Source organism: Alosa sapidissima, chromosome 3 (assembly GCF_018492685.1).
Source record: "Alosa sapidissima isolate fAloSap1 chromosome 3, fAloSap1.pri, whole genome shotgun sequence".
NCBI lineage: Eukaryota > Metazoa > Chordata > Actinopteri > Clupeiformes > Clupeidae > Alosa > Alosa sapidissima.
The window spans coordinates 10,713,073-10,728,288 of NC_055959.1; the positions used below are offsets into that span (position 1 = coordinate 10,713,073).

Below are 15,216 nucleotides of genomic sequence, written 5' to 3' on the forward strand. Positions count from 1 at the left end.
AATTGCATTATTTTAGCAAGTCATTGAAAAACCTGTTGTCAGATACAATATTACTGGAATGTAAGCTAATGAATGAAATAACAGGTCGAATCTCATGCGTTTCACAATAAATGTCCCTGTTGTAGCCTAGCCCTCAAGAAATGCGCGTCAAAACGGCGTCACTGTAGCCAATCTGCTTTTGCGCGAACGTAGTCGTTAACCCAACCGCTCCCATCCTTGCCTTGTCTTCACCCGGCTCTACCTCCAGTCTGCACGCATTGTCATCTGCTGATTCAGTGCCTTAAGCATCCTCCTTCACGCCACGGGCAAGCTCTGTAACGTTTGTTGGAATTGTTAGATACTAACAACAGCAGTCATGGCCAAAACAGTAGCCGGTAAGATGAACAATTTTCTTCATTTTCTAAGCGCGTATTTGTAGGTTATTTATGTGATTGACGTTTGTGTCTGTCGGCAGGTTACAGATAGTTATGGTGCCAAATAATTACAAGTCACGATCCACGTCTCTGGATGACTAATTATAAAGCACAGAGAATAACATTTTAATTATTGCTGAATTTTAGGAGGTATTACGCTGTATTTTTGTTGTATTTCCACAAATAACCGTCATAGCGTAACATAAAGATGCGTAGTTAAAATAAGATGGCACAGCTTAATATAAAGATGCATCCGTGATTTAATTGATTTACCTTGGAAAATATCTTAGTTCTAAAAGAAAGTACATATTTTATCATCAATAGGCCTAGGTGATGGAACATTTACGATGCTGCACCTGCATCTATCCAACGCCTCTGTCTACAGTAGAATGCAGACAGACCCCACCCAAGAAAGGCAGCATCTCGTTATTTTATTCAAGCAGTCGGGGTTCTTACACTGACGTGATCACTGTCATGACAACACATATCGTAGATTGCAACTGTAATTATCTGTACTTTTCATCATTGTTGCATTTCGTAAATGTTTGCTTGACTGAAATTATGAATGATCATCGACTTAGGCCAGCTACTGGGTAGCCTTCTTCATTGTTATGGGTCTCTACCCAAATATTTTAACCAACATAGTCAGTCTCCACCATTCCCTTCTAAATGTAGTCCTAGTCTAAATGGTAGCCTATACCCCTGTATCAAAAGCAATATATCTATATCTATATCTATATTTATATATATATATAATTAATCCTATATTGGGTATGCAATAACATGAACCTGACAATATCACATACAGAAATATCAGATAAGCAAATAAAGAGGGAATTAGAATTGCTTCTTTGGTGGTGTAATTTAAAAATATTTGGCTCTTTGGGTTACAATTGTATGTGTGAATTATTTGAATGACCATTATAGTTTGCAAAATATACCAATATTCTTGTTTATAGTTTTACTTCCCTATATGGGTGAGGGGGAGGCAGGCCGGTCGGATCACTTCTGGTCTGGTGTTTAAATGTGAAGGCCTACATCATCCTCATGATCATTTTAAAGAAAAGAAAGTTTTTGCTGTTGATATAATCCCTTATATCAAAAAATATCTTTGTGTGAGTCAGTGTTTGTACAGACAGCTGGATGAGTGTGTAGGTTGTTGTCAGGTGTAGCACCCCAGTCCTGGAAAGTATTGGTCTGGTCAGCTGCTCTGAATGAGCTGGCTGTCTGCTGCACCACATGCCTTGCCCTGCTGGACTCTGTTGCATGGGTGTCGCACGCTAGAGAACACACAATGGGAGGCCGGCCAGCGCTGCAGCAAAGGATAGTTCCACATGGTGGCCTTTGCAGTAGCTGGCTAATCATATTGACTTCCTGCCGGCCACCAGCTGAGGCCTGGTTGTCGCGGCAACTTATCCAGACGTTTGCGTTATGGGATCATGTAAAGTAAGGAGTGGTTTGGCCTAAAAACCCCTCCCCTGGATAAATGGTTATACCACTTTTTTACTATTTGAATTCAAGGTATATCTGATACATGGAATAATGTGGAGAACAAAGCTATTTTCATGACAGTTATGAAAAAATACATCAGTATGAGTGCAATAAAGCTGCGTTTCACTCATGATCCTGACAAAACAGTCCATGAACACCATTGTTCTATTCTCTTCTAATTTTAATGTATTCTATCTATACATTATGATGTTCTAATGTATAGATGATGTTCCATCTATTCTAATATGATGTTAAAATTATTAAATTCTTTCGTCCTTGGTAAATACTGTAAATGCAAGACAACCCCTGTAAAAGTGATGCCACATACCTTTGAAGTGAGAACACTGCATCAAACGCGTTGATAAGTTCTCAACTAAAACCTCTGTGTTCTACAGCTTACAAAGAGAAGATGAAGGAGCTCTCTGTCATCTCTCTCATCTGCTCCTGCTTTTATCCAGAGGCTCGCAACAATCTAGTCTGTGAGTTTGAAGGTAAGATTTACAGGTATTTTAAATCTATTCAAATACAACCTTGACCTGTGGATTCGCACAGAGTTGGCATTCAGAATCTACTGACTATCATCAAAACTGAACAACTTCCCTGTGTCTTGCATAAAAATGTCACAGGAGGACTTGAGATCCTTAGATTTGGCCATCAATATTGGCAGACTATTCATTAATTTATTCATAAACTACTTATGAGTTTAAGACAGTATTCAGTGAGCTCTCCAATATCAATACTCTAAAAACATTCATCATTGGTTTGACAGAGTCATTTGCAATTTGCCTAACAGCTGGGTGTGTCCTTAAAATTGCTCCAAGATTGAATTACAGCAATTCCAACAATCCAATAGCTCATTTGTTGGGGTGGCTTTTTTCCTCCGTTCCCTAGATATGGAAGTAAAGCCCATTAACAAGCGTGCCTCAGGCCAAGCCTTTGAGGTCATCCTCAAACCGCCCTCCCCAACAACTGACTCGGCCCACAACCTCGGGTCACTCCCCAAGAAGAAGGACGTGTCCCTGGAGGACATTCAGAAGAAGTTGGAAGCTGCAGAGGATCGAAGAAGAGTGAGTTCAAAACCCTGAAGCAGAGCAGCTAAAAAGATCAGAGAGCAAGACTGTGATCTGTAAACTCCCACTAAGCTATGGATGACACATTCCAGCCACACATCTTAAAATTAGATTTGGTTTAAATGTGTGATTGATTTAAAACGGTGTTGCCATACCTGTCGCCATGGGTAGGACCAAGCATTTTGATTATGTCCACAGGGACGTACTATAACAGAATAAGACAGATGAATTAGCTATGCTGAAATGCACGGTATCTTATGGACCCTTTCAACAAGGTAAACAAAAACAATGCTTGAACGTTCTATTTGGGCCCCAATCTACTTCCTCTGCATTAAGATAACATATGGAATGTTAAAAAGGAAGTCTTGTGGGGCCAACTATGATGCTGATAATGGAACTCTCTTGAAAGGGTCTATATGTTGTGATCAACATCCTATATCAATCGTCTTCTTTATAATTTTTTCCATTGCCTGCTTTGTATAGCTTTTCAACTTGACCACCACTTACACGTAATCGTTGTCTAAAAACATGTGTGTAACAGTCCCAGGAGGCCCAGGTGCTGAAGGCTCTGGCCGAGAAGCGAGAGCATGAGCGCGACGTCCTGCTGAAGGCCATGGAGGAGAACAGCAACTTCAGCAAGATGGCCGAGGAGAAGCTGACGCTGAAGATGGAGCAGATCAAGGAGAATCGCGAGGCTCACCTCGCTGCTCTGCTGGAGCGTCTGCAGGAGAAGGTGAGGGAAAGAGAGCAGAACACAGCAGAACAGCAAGCTAGAGAGAAAGAGAGAGGGGGGGGGGGTTGGGACTGATTCAAAAGGGTGAGGTCTGATCTGAAAATGAACTCAAATGTCATGCGGATTCATTTGACCAAATATTGGAATATAGATTCCTGCTTTCAAGAAATTTTTCCAGAGAAAATACTTTGTTGTTCTCCTGTTGTTGTATGAGTAAGAGGTTATCTAATTCTTACCTTAGCCATAGCTAAAATCTGGCAGCTAAGCTCAGTCCTCAGTTTGACATTTTGTGCTATCACTTTATTGGTAATCCCAATGTTCACTGTATCGCTAACCACAAACAGTCAATATATAGATATTCCATAGCATGTGAATGTAGTGAGAATTGAATGGCAAGCAAGAGCACATAGGAAATGAAATAACATAAACATCATCATGTCACATTTTTGAACCCAAGCTTAAGTTTAATTGAATGAATTTCATTTTCACAGTAATCATAGAGGAAGAAGGCTTCTCACTGATTAAAGTTTGATTGGTGTATTGTAGGAATTTAAAGGGATTGGTTTAGACCACTAGGGAAATGTCACATCCATTAATTTTTTCTTCCTATTTTCACTTCTATATTAAGTATCCCACTGTGAAAATGGCACAAGTGACTTGCAAATTAAATTTCTGTCAACAAATTGCTCTTTGCCATAGTAGAAATACCACTCAGGCAAGCTAGGAGGCGCCAGAACTCTCAGTGGTGCCCTGGAGGCAGTAGCACTTTGCTGTCAATATTAGGCAACACAGTCAACATTAATGTTCATCTAATGCAGTTTTACAAATTAAATCAGTCGTTAATTAAAAGTTAATTCGAGCTTAACTTTCCACCATAAATAGCTGTGCTGTATATTGCATTATAGTTCATTTGAAAGCCCTTTTGGTATCCAGAACAGTCTAATGGCAAAAAGAAAACAGTGTGAATTTAGTAATTGTACTGAAATCAGAATTGTCAGTTTTTAATTCAGATATACTCAAATATTATCATCTTTACACAACCCCCCCCCCCCCCTCTCTCTGTGTGTGTGTGTGTGTGTGTTGTGTGTCCACATCTAGGAGAGACGTGCAGCTGTTGTGCGCCGGAACAAAGAGTTGAGAGAGGAGCTGACAGCGTGAGACCTCGGGTCACAATTATCCTGCCACAGCATCCCTAACACAAATCCATACACACTCATTTAAATATGCACACAGGCATACACAAGAACACACATAGCCATACATTCACATACAAAACACGCTAGCACACGTCACAAGTAAAGAACACAACTGTAACAGTATTTCAGTATCTCAGTATTACCCATTCAAGTCAAATATCCAAGTATCACACTTCAACAGAATGAATGACTTTGCTTGATTTCATAGAATAAAAAGAAACACATGAGTACTGTTTTGTAAATGTATCATTTTTATTACTCATCTTTCTGTACCCTTGGTCCTCTCTCTCTCTCTCTCTTTCCCATCTGTCTCCAAAATGGCTTAATAAATGTGCCATGTTACCCATGAAAGGGTTTCTTTTTTGCTCCTATGATTCTTATAGGTTTTTGAATCAGATTTACTGAATGATTTTCCGGTCATGAAATGAGTCCTCTGTAAAGTGTAGAAAGTAATCAAAGTGATCGATACACTATCAGGATATGACTGAAAGCCTACATTAATGTATTATGCACTGCAAGTGTCCATAATTTGCTCTTATTTTTGTTGCGTTGAATTATGAGAGTTACTGCTGCTCAGTTCTAATTCACATCTCAGGTCTTATTCACATCACTTCAGTGTTGACCACAAGTGTTTTTTCAGAAGGTAAACTTCTACATCGTCTCTCTCCAGTAGATGGCATAATGGTTGTGTTTAGCTTAATTGACTGTGAAGTTCACCCGCTATGAGAGTATTTTGTTTACTGGAGACATGCTTTAGTTAGTTTGTATTTATTCATTATTTCTATTTTTTACAAAAGATTAACACTTCTTATTATAAAATGTACAAAATCAAAAGTAAATGAAGATGCAGAGTAAGAAAGTGAGCACACGCCCTCTCACACAAAAAATACAAGGGTCAGAGAACCTTTGTTGAGTACTTCCTCGACCATTTCCTGTGTTATTCACAGAGGTCATGTGATCTGACATGCTGAATAGCAGGTCCATGAGACTGGGGCAGACTTAGCAATGGCTGTGGTGGATGTTGTCAGTCTCATTCAAACAGCTGTCAAACACTAATTTATGTGCATCTATTTGCATGCTATTTGTTTGTTTTTTTGGTTGACTGCAAATTTGACCACAAAATGGAGACATGCTTTATACTGAAATGTATAGTTTATTCAGAATCCAAGGTTTGGCAGTATCTAGTGGTTAATCCAGAAGGGAAAACATAACATTATAACATTCAAAATCATGCATTTACATTTTCAGTGATAACATAGCTTCAGATATAAAAAATAGAATTAAATTATTAAACAATAGCCTATGCCTGCTTTTAAAACTAGCATATCTACTGACTAATCCTTAGCATTCCCATGTTGACAGAAGCAGAACAATAAGTTCTGTGAGAAGCGTTCCAATCATGCAGTGTACAGGATGTCAAACCTTCAGATTAATCACTTCAGATTATGGCCTTGTCATGTTAAGACTGGGCACTCATCAGGCACAAAGAAATTATTTCAGAAAACTGAAGGACACATTGGAAACTAAAATGGGCTGGAAAATACAATGGGCTGCTCTCCTTGAATGTGGTCCTTAAATGTACAGACCACAGAGATCAATATGCTCTGTTTTAACTCAAAACACTTGTAGGAGAGTTGTCACCATACAGAGGTCCGACTCCAACAGATGCCAATATTTCATTTCACGCGGGGGCTTCAAATGGCCCCTGACTTTTCTGTGAGGTTGAGGCAAGTTCAGAAAGACCCATGAGGAAGTGGGGGCGTTGGGGGTTAGAAAGCCCCTATCTCTGTTCCCCACGGCCTGTAGGGCCTCTTCGCCACAGCTGTCCCCGCTGCAGCTGGGCTCACCGAGGGGGCGAACAGGGGGAAGGCACCCAGGCTGAAGGGAAAGGCGGAGAGGGGGGAGAGGGACGACAGGAATGGTGGCGGAAGTTTAGCGGCCACACAGGCATTGAGGTTGTGCCCAGACCCACTAGGGGGTATCTGTGAGGGTCCAGACTTGGGCAGTGACGGGCTGGTCAGGCGGGACGAGAGAGAGAGATGCGCAGGGGAAGAGGAAGGGGAGCTGCTGTTGCTTCGTAACCCTGCTGGAGACACACTCTGCTGGGTTTGCTTCGGAGGAAAGTGGAGGGGCTGGTGGGGATGGTGAGCTAGCAAAGGGGTCCTGAAACCTGGGCCCCAAGCTGTGTGCCCGAGTCCAGAGTGCACTTCTCTCTGAGAGGCGTAGCTGCTGAGGTGAGACATGAGGCGGACTTGCAGAGGATCCGAGGCATCAAGACCTTCAGCCATGCTCAGGTAGCGAGCTGCCTCTGCCAGGCATTCACGGAAACCAAGGTTCCTGTAATCCATGGCCACTGACTGGGCCTCAAAGTAACCTGTGTGGAGTAGAGACACTGCCATTAGTAAACTCTGTTTTACATGCTAGACTACACATAGCCTATCAGATACTCAAAAATTATAAAACATGTAGGACCACAAGTGAATTGTCCATGACTGACGTTTATACGACCAATTGTAATCAAATAAATACCCCACCTTTCCCCCCAGCTGCGTGGAGGAGCTTGAGGTGATCCACAGTCATTTGTAATATTTCAGCCTTTTCTAGCTTTGTAGAGCTCTGTGAACAATCAATATTTAGTGTTAGCCTTATATACAGTACTGCTTTCAATTAGAGCTGCAGAACGAAGAAAGACAGTGATATGCCAAGGGACATCTTCCCTGTCCACTCACCTGTTTCTCAAGAGCGCTCGGCACGAGCCTACGCAGTTCTGACAAGCTGCTATTAATACGATCACGTCGTCGTTTTTCAACAATCTGCAAATAAACATTAAATGAGTAAGAACACAATATATTGGCCATTACATTGAAATGCAACGTGTTTTTCTCATCATCTAAACATGACATGGTGATTGAGATAGCCGATAAGAAAACACACACCCCTCTGCGCCGCTTCCTCGCCTGTGATGTTGACGGTACAGTTTCATTTGAAAAGGTATTCCTGAAAAAGACACACAAACAGAAGAGAACGTGAGAGTCAGCCAGACTTGTGGATATTCTAAAATGGTAGGCTAGTTATTTCGTCTTTGTAAGCCAGTAATGATCCACTGATTATTTGTGAAAAGTGCGAATTTTAGGTCATATTTGTTACTGTATTTGTAATAATACTGTATTTGTAATAATAGGCTTTAAAACTATTGCATACTCATTCTCCTCAGTGCTCTCCTTTTCCAACTCTGTACTGTCATCTAGTTCGCTATCAGAAGAACTGAAATCTTGCGCTCTCTTCATGTTGTCTTGCAAGTCCGTACTCCTCAGTCCTGGCAGTATTGCAAGCTCTTCTGTGGCTTTGGCCAAGTTTGTCGTCTGCGAGTCAAGTTAGGTTCCCACGGCATCACTTTCACAGTATGCTTACAGGGGCGGGGCCTACATAGGCTGTGAAAAGTAACCAATGAAATGCATAGATAACTTTGAGTGACAATGTTTATTTAAATTCTCACAGCCTCCACACCTGCATGTCCCATCGATCTGTTGGCAGTGGGAGGCATCTTGTGGAGGATAATGACAGCTGAGCTTTGTGCTAACAAATGACTTTAACAGACGGCTGTTATGAAATCAGAGCGGGCTACTTGATGGTGTTGTCCATTTATGATGTTTATGTGAGGGCCTAAATGAACCTTGAGCATTTCAGACACAGTATGGCAATATGCACTTGTTGGGAAGCCTATATGTGTAGGCCTACCTCATCCATCACAGTTCAGCACTGATTTTGTTTTTGGACTATTTCAGAACCAGGGAAGAGTCCTACCTTTGGGATAGTCTTCCTTTCTTCAATCATCAGCTACCTGATTTTCAAATGTAGGCCTAATTAGAATATTCATGTGAAGATGAGTGATGATCAGTGAGATCAGACAGTAAGTCAGTCAGAGTACAGTGAGAAGATATTAAATGTACAACGCCAGAATCAGGGGAGGAGTGAGAACCCCAGCTCTAGAATAGTATACGTTTTTTTAAAAGAAGATATGAAGCTGCATCAGCCAAAACAAGCTCTTTCATCTGTGCTGCAGTTTCAGCCCTGGCGGGTGTGCAGCGAGTGGCTGGTGCGTCTGCAGCCCATACCTGCTTTTCCACACTTTCCTGCCGCCTACACAATTTATGGGCCGAGGAAATTCTTAAATCTGTGGAAGAAAAATAGTAGAATCCCTGACTTCTCCCCAGCACGTCTGCAGTGCTTCAGCACAAAGTCTTCAGCTGCTTACAAAAGCCGAAAGCCAAGTGTCTCTCCTGCCTCATTCAAGAGATTATTAAAAAATCCAGTTGAAAACTTTTAGTGTATTTCAGATGTCCTCTTACACTGCAGTTTAGATCCCTGTTTCAGCTTGGTGCAATTGGCTGTAAACATCTGGATTTGATATGGATTGTACTGGAAATAATTTACAAGGTCAGCTCTAAGGAATATTTTAATCGTAACAGTGCAATCAGACAAAGTGCACAGAAATAACAGTGTGAAGACCACCCTATAAAATATCAGCTTTATGGAGACAGTTGCTTGGTGTGAATACTAATCTTGGCATGTGCCTGCTAGCTCCCCTGGGCTTCCTTGTATGTGACTGTATGTGAGTGTTTGTGTGTAGGTATGCAGACACGTGTGCCAACGTGTGTGTGTGTGTGTGTCCAGTTGGGACTGTTTCCCACAGACCTGATCTAATTCTGTGTAACTCAATCTCCGTGTGAGTCGTCCCCAGTGAGAGCTGTTCCCCCTTAGACTACCCCCTTTCTACCCTCGTCTGTGGGAGTGTGTGCGCGTGTGTTTGCCACTGGTGCCGCATGCTGGCCCTGTCACTCTCAGCCTCACTTAGAGGCACACACACACACACATACACATACACACGCACACACACACACTCACACAAATACTTTTCTCTCTCACTCTCTCTCCCCTCCAGGAGTGATTTAGTGAGTGACAGCAGTAGCAGTTTGCATGCCTCAGTGCATCCTGTGTGCACACATCCTGACATCTTATACTTGTCTGTCAAAACGACTTCGGGTAGGTAAGTTTGTGTGTGTGTGTGTGTGTGTGTTTGTTTTGGGGAATTGTTTATTTTACACAGCCAAATTTTATTTGTCTGTTTTGTTTATGTGTCTGTGTGATACTACATTAGCGCATATTATCTTGTATTTTTAGACAGTGCCTCTCAGCACTTGTGCCAAGTAAGAAGAATGTTGTCTGATTGTCCCAGATCACTTAAGAACGTCTATCACTTCACAAATGGCTATGAATGACTCAGTGCTTCTTTGCCAGTCTGTGCACAGCCTTGTGAGTGCATGCAATTCTCCTTGATTTGTTGAGTCATATTTGTCTGTGAGCAAAACCACACAGATGGCTTTTGATAATTTGTTATGGGTTCTTGTCATCGCAAATGCTCAGATATTCCAGCACTTACCATTTTTGTCAAATGGAGGAATGTTAGAGATCAGAGTCTAGCTTGAAGGTGTGGAAATGTATTAAGCCCACCCACAGTGCTTTCAAACACACATGCACAGGCGTGCGCACACACACACACAAGCATGCACGCACACACACATACACACACACACACTGAGAGAATGACCCTGGTACTCCAAATACACCCATATACCGTTGGAGCCATGAGGAATGAGGTCTTGTCTCTGGGTATTCATTCAAAAGTCTTATCCCTCCAACCAGCGTTTCCTGGTTCTCCAGCTTCCAGTATGGTTGGTGCTGAGTGGGTTTCCTTGGTTTGTGTTTGAATAGGATCAAGAGCACAGCTCTCAGATTGTTACAGGTACACTGACTGCTTCAGAAAAATGACAAAATACAATGACCTCTTTGTTTGCCTCCCCCCCCCCTTCTTTCTCTCACCAAGTTAGTGATATAGATATGTTCTCCTCTCTGTTTGTGTTTGGCACTTTATTGGAAACCTAAAGAAAGGTAAAAACAATGTAATAACGTATGTGTTTACAGTAGAAAAACAAAGGATGACATGCTCCCTTTTCCTTCTTCCCATCAAATCAATAACAATCCTGACTGTTAGAGAGGAAAAGTTGGGTCATCCTGCTTCAAGGGCTAAGGGTTATTCCATAGTCATTGTTTGCGGTGCCCTTTGCCAACATTTGCTGGCAGCTGTATCACTATATTTGCAAAAGGGAAACCTTGGTCTCCAGGACCTCTGCCAGCTTGTAAGAGCGCCCTGCATTATAACTAGCACTGGATTTGAATCAGCACCTCTGGATAATGGAGGAGGTTGAAACGAGCTAACAGGCTAAAATCCAAGGGTCTAAACATATAGCTAACAACCTGATCCTGGCCTTCAATATTTATCACAGTTCAGTACAACACGCATGCCCTGGATGAACTTCACCCATTGTTTGACATCAATCTTTTTATTTAAATCTATCTGCTTTTGCATGGAACAAAGTCAACATACTGATTACAGCAGCAGAAAGAGGTATGGGCAAGGCCAGCACAACCATCCTATTGGCCAGGGTGTCAAAATCCCCCTCCACCCATTACTGTTGTGAAAAAACATGTGCCTACTTTCTCTTGCAATGTTTATGTCAATGCATGCTTTTGTCAATATATTCATCACAGAGTGGACATGCTGACATGGGGATGGCATCAGAGGTTTATGCAACAAAGTCGACTCTTGTGTTCTCCAGGTGCTGTTTATGCCCCCCCGCAACACAATTTCATTTGGTAAGCTAAGAAGACACACTAACCAATATCATCTTGGAACTGAAAGAAGGTGCTCCAATGGGAGTAGGCATAGGCCCATTTTAAAGTGTTACATATTTTCATGACATGCACCCTTACTCAATCAAGCCACTGGAATAGCCTGAAACCACAGATATGGGAAGTAACAAAGTACAAGTATGTATACTGTACTAGCACTTTCAGATATCTGTATACTTACCTGAGTATTTATTTTCCTAACAACTTTTTACTTTGCTACCCTACATATTTACAGAAATATCTGTACTTTCTCCGCATTTTCAAAATTGTCTCGTTACTTTAGTGTTGATGCATTTGAAGTGAGTTATCAATTATTTTTATTTGAGGTCATTGTGTGCTCTCCCAACATCAAGGCTGATTTCAACCTAAATGGATGGGACAACAATAATGCAAAAAGGATGTTGACTTTGCAACTGTAGAGGTGCCACCTGGAATGGAAAACTTCTTTGTCGAATTCAGTCCTTCATCAGAATGTGTACATATTGTTTGTGTACTTTTCCATCTTAAAAAATTGTCTGCAAATATCACTTTCCTAGGCCTATTCTGCCAGCGAGCTTACCTCAAAGTTTCTCTGCAAGTTCATCCTTGGCTTGGTAGTAGGCAACACATTTGCTTGGTTTGTTTTTGCCATATAGGGACAGTGAAATTGTTGTTAAACAGTTGTTAAACTGGATTATCATTGTAGACTACAGTAAAATAGTCCTTCAAAAAGGATATGATATACCTTTACTTTTATAATTTAAGTAGGCCTATATTTCAGAGGCTATACTTTGTTACTTTTACTTGAGTAAAGAAATTGATCACTACTTATACTTTTATTAGAGTGTTTTTTATATTTTTGTATTTGTATTGTATTTGTACTTGACTATGGAAAGTACTTTTACCAACTCTGCTACATAGTTTAGGCCATGCTCCCTGTCTCTGCTTTAAAGCACATTTTTTCAAACAAACAAACAAACAAACAAACAAACAAACAGAGAGCGAGAGAGATCACAACTCATGCAATTTAATCTGACTCTACGTACCCCCTACAGCAATAACCCTGGGTATTGGTGTAAAACTAACTACAGAAAAAAAATATCCAAAAACCTTGCAAACACCATACACAAGCAATAATAGTGTAAACTCTTTTCTTTTTGAGATATTATGTGGTATTGTTGTGCTCTAAAGGATTTTTGAATGGTGGTCCATCTCGGACCATATAGTGCAAAGCCATAGTGGCTTATAGGAATACATGTTTATCTGTCCATAACATAATGATATAAATAAATTTGATGAAGTCACCTATTTATCAAATCTACTTTGAATAGAGGCAAATTGCATATAATTGCTATAAAGGTCACACAGCATCAAAGGGTGTCATGAAGAAAGAGATACATGCACACACACATACAGTACACACGCACACACACGCTTCGCATGATTCCAACAGGGCCACGCCCCGAGCTCCAGAAGATCTGTTTCACATGGTTTGGATGCTAGATCTACAGAAAATCTGTTTGCCAGCGTGGCGCTCTGAAATCTTTGCTTTAAATGACAACTGGCAGCGGCTCTTTGATCTCAACTCAGATCAGTGTCAGCAGCACTGCATACCAGGGTGGAATCTTCAGGTCTCCAACATTCTTTAACTGCCAATTGTCAGCAACTGCAAATGCCACAATTAATCTCTGCATCTCTCTCTCACTCTGTTTGTCACATTTTAAAAGATTTTAGAGCGATTTTAGAGAAAGATTTTAGAGAGCTTTACAGTGCTCTCTGATTTCAAACGTACAGTGGAATCAGATGTAGAGTGCTGCTCTCTGATCTCAAATGAACATTAGATCAGTGGCAGCAGCTACACTGCATGATCTCTCTCTCTCATTCACTCTTCACTGAATTTCATCAAAATTGAAGGAAAACCTCAGTAAGCAGCAAGAGATAGGGAAGATCTGCATGACCATGCATACACACACACAATCACACACACACACACACACACAGACACAAACACACACATGCAAGTATACAAACACACACACACACACACACACACTGTTGGCATGGTGAATTCTGGAAGTACTAGCTAGACATAAGGTCTAGGCCTGTTAGTAACATTTTAAAAGAAATATATTAAAGCCCTTTACACTGGTAATGGGGAACAAAGACGGATGAAAAATGGGAATAAGAAAAGAAGATAAGAGAGGCAGTGCAACCATTTCTACACTAGTGTTGCTTTGCAATGTGTTTTAGCAAGCACACTAATGATAATGTTAACAATATGTTACATAATAGATATCAAAACATGATTGACATCGATATTGTATTTGAGCTGTATTGTATCCAGTATTCATCTGTCAATTAAAGTGAAACATATTACTGCACAAAGTAGACACACTGTTCTTATTATTTTCGATTTATTGGAATTTTGTCTATTAGACAGAGATGAAAGGTTTTTGATGCTGGCTTGGTTGAATGAAACAGACAGAATAAGTATTTGAGAGAGAGGAAGAATGAAAGCCGTTGAGTCTGAGTGTGTGTGTGTGTGTGTGAGTGAGTGAGAGTGTGTGTATGCTGAGAACAGCACTTTCCCATGGTGTCAAAAGGTCAGAGGGGCAGGACACGATCACTGCAGTTGCTGCCTGTTTCACACAAGGACCCCACTCCACCAAACACTAGTATGAAGGGGCACACTGTGTCTGAGAGAGAAGAAGAAGAAGAGAGAGAGAGAGTGTGTGTGTGTGTGTGTGTGTCTGTGTGTGTGTGTGTGTGTGTGAGAGAGAGAGAGAGAGAGATTCTCAGTGTGGGCTGTACTTCCTCAGGGCTGTGTCCATCTCTTGCACCACTGAGTCCCCAAGCACTAATTGGGGAACAATGGACATCTCTATCAGAGACTGACAGAGAGAGAGAGGCGGGGGAGAGGAAGGTCATGACCAGGAAAGACACATAAGGCCAAATTAAAATAGGATGGAGACTTTAGAGAGGCTGTGCTTTTTCGACTTGAGACTTTTAGAGAGGCTGAGTTTATTTAGATGGCATCACTTGATTGCAAATGTATAGCTTATTCGTTTCCATCACTTAAGGGAGAAGTCTTTGATTATACGACACTTATTGATTCCTCCTCATGTTCCTCTGTCTGCAGTGCATTTGTGCCCTCAAAAAAAACTCCTTGGCGCTTATAGGCTAATAGAAAATAAACAAAGTGGCTTGGACTGAGCCACAGTATTCCCGCAATCAAGACTACTTCAGGAAAATGGAATGGTGTAATTTAATTTCCTGTTGAGATTAAATTTCAACAACCATTCGCCATAATAGATTGCATCTTTAACCACCAAAAATAGCAAACATTCACACATTACTTGAGGTGCAAAATCCCCCACCAGACCTGTTGATTACTTTCCATCTAAGCCCACATTCTGACTGATATCTCACAGGCATATGTGCATGAGTGTGAGAGTGCAGCCCCCTACTGGTCCTTCAGATGGAGACCAGGCATATACCCATTGAGTTACATTACAGGCAGGACAAGGCAATTTATTTCATACACAAAAATGGCCATTCAAAGTGCACTTCAAATGAACAGATAG

The 15,216-nt window shown here is 41.2% G+C and overlaps 2 protein-coding genes across 2 annotated transcripts; one reads left to right on the forward strand and one right to left on the reverse strand.

The window, feature by feature from the left end:
* Positions 1-215: 215 nt before the first annotated feature.
* Positions 216-5,249, forward strand: stmn2a (stathmin 2a). The gene is made up of 5 exons (XM_042085193.1): positions 216-374; positions 2,300-2,395; positions 2,796-2,971; positions 3,516-3,707; positions 4,806-5,249. Exons 1-5 carry the CDS (start codon positions 356-358, stop codon positions 4,863-4,865), a joined length of 543 nt encoding a protein of 180 aa, XP_041941127.1. The 5' UTR covers positions 216-355; the 3' UTR covers positions 4,866-5,249.
* A 787-nt stretch (positions 5,250-6,036) lies between these two features.
* LOC121704747 (hairy/enhancer-of-split related with YRPW motif protein 1-like) lies at positions 6,037-8,282 on the reverse strand. The gene is made up of 5 exons (XM_042085192.1): positions 8,105-8,282; positions 7,840-7,900; positions 7,633-7,716; positions 7,438-7,519; positions 6,037-7,277 (listed from the first exon to the last, which is right to left on the reverse strand). Exons 1-5 carry the CDS (start codon positions 8,188-8,190, stop codon positions 6,673-6,675), a joined length of 918 nt encoding a protein of 305 aa, XP_041941126.1. The 5' UTR covers positions 8,191-8,282; the 3' UTR covers positions 6,037-6,672.
* Between the last annotated feature and the right edge of the window lie 6,934 nt (positions 8,283-15,216).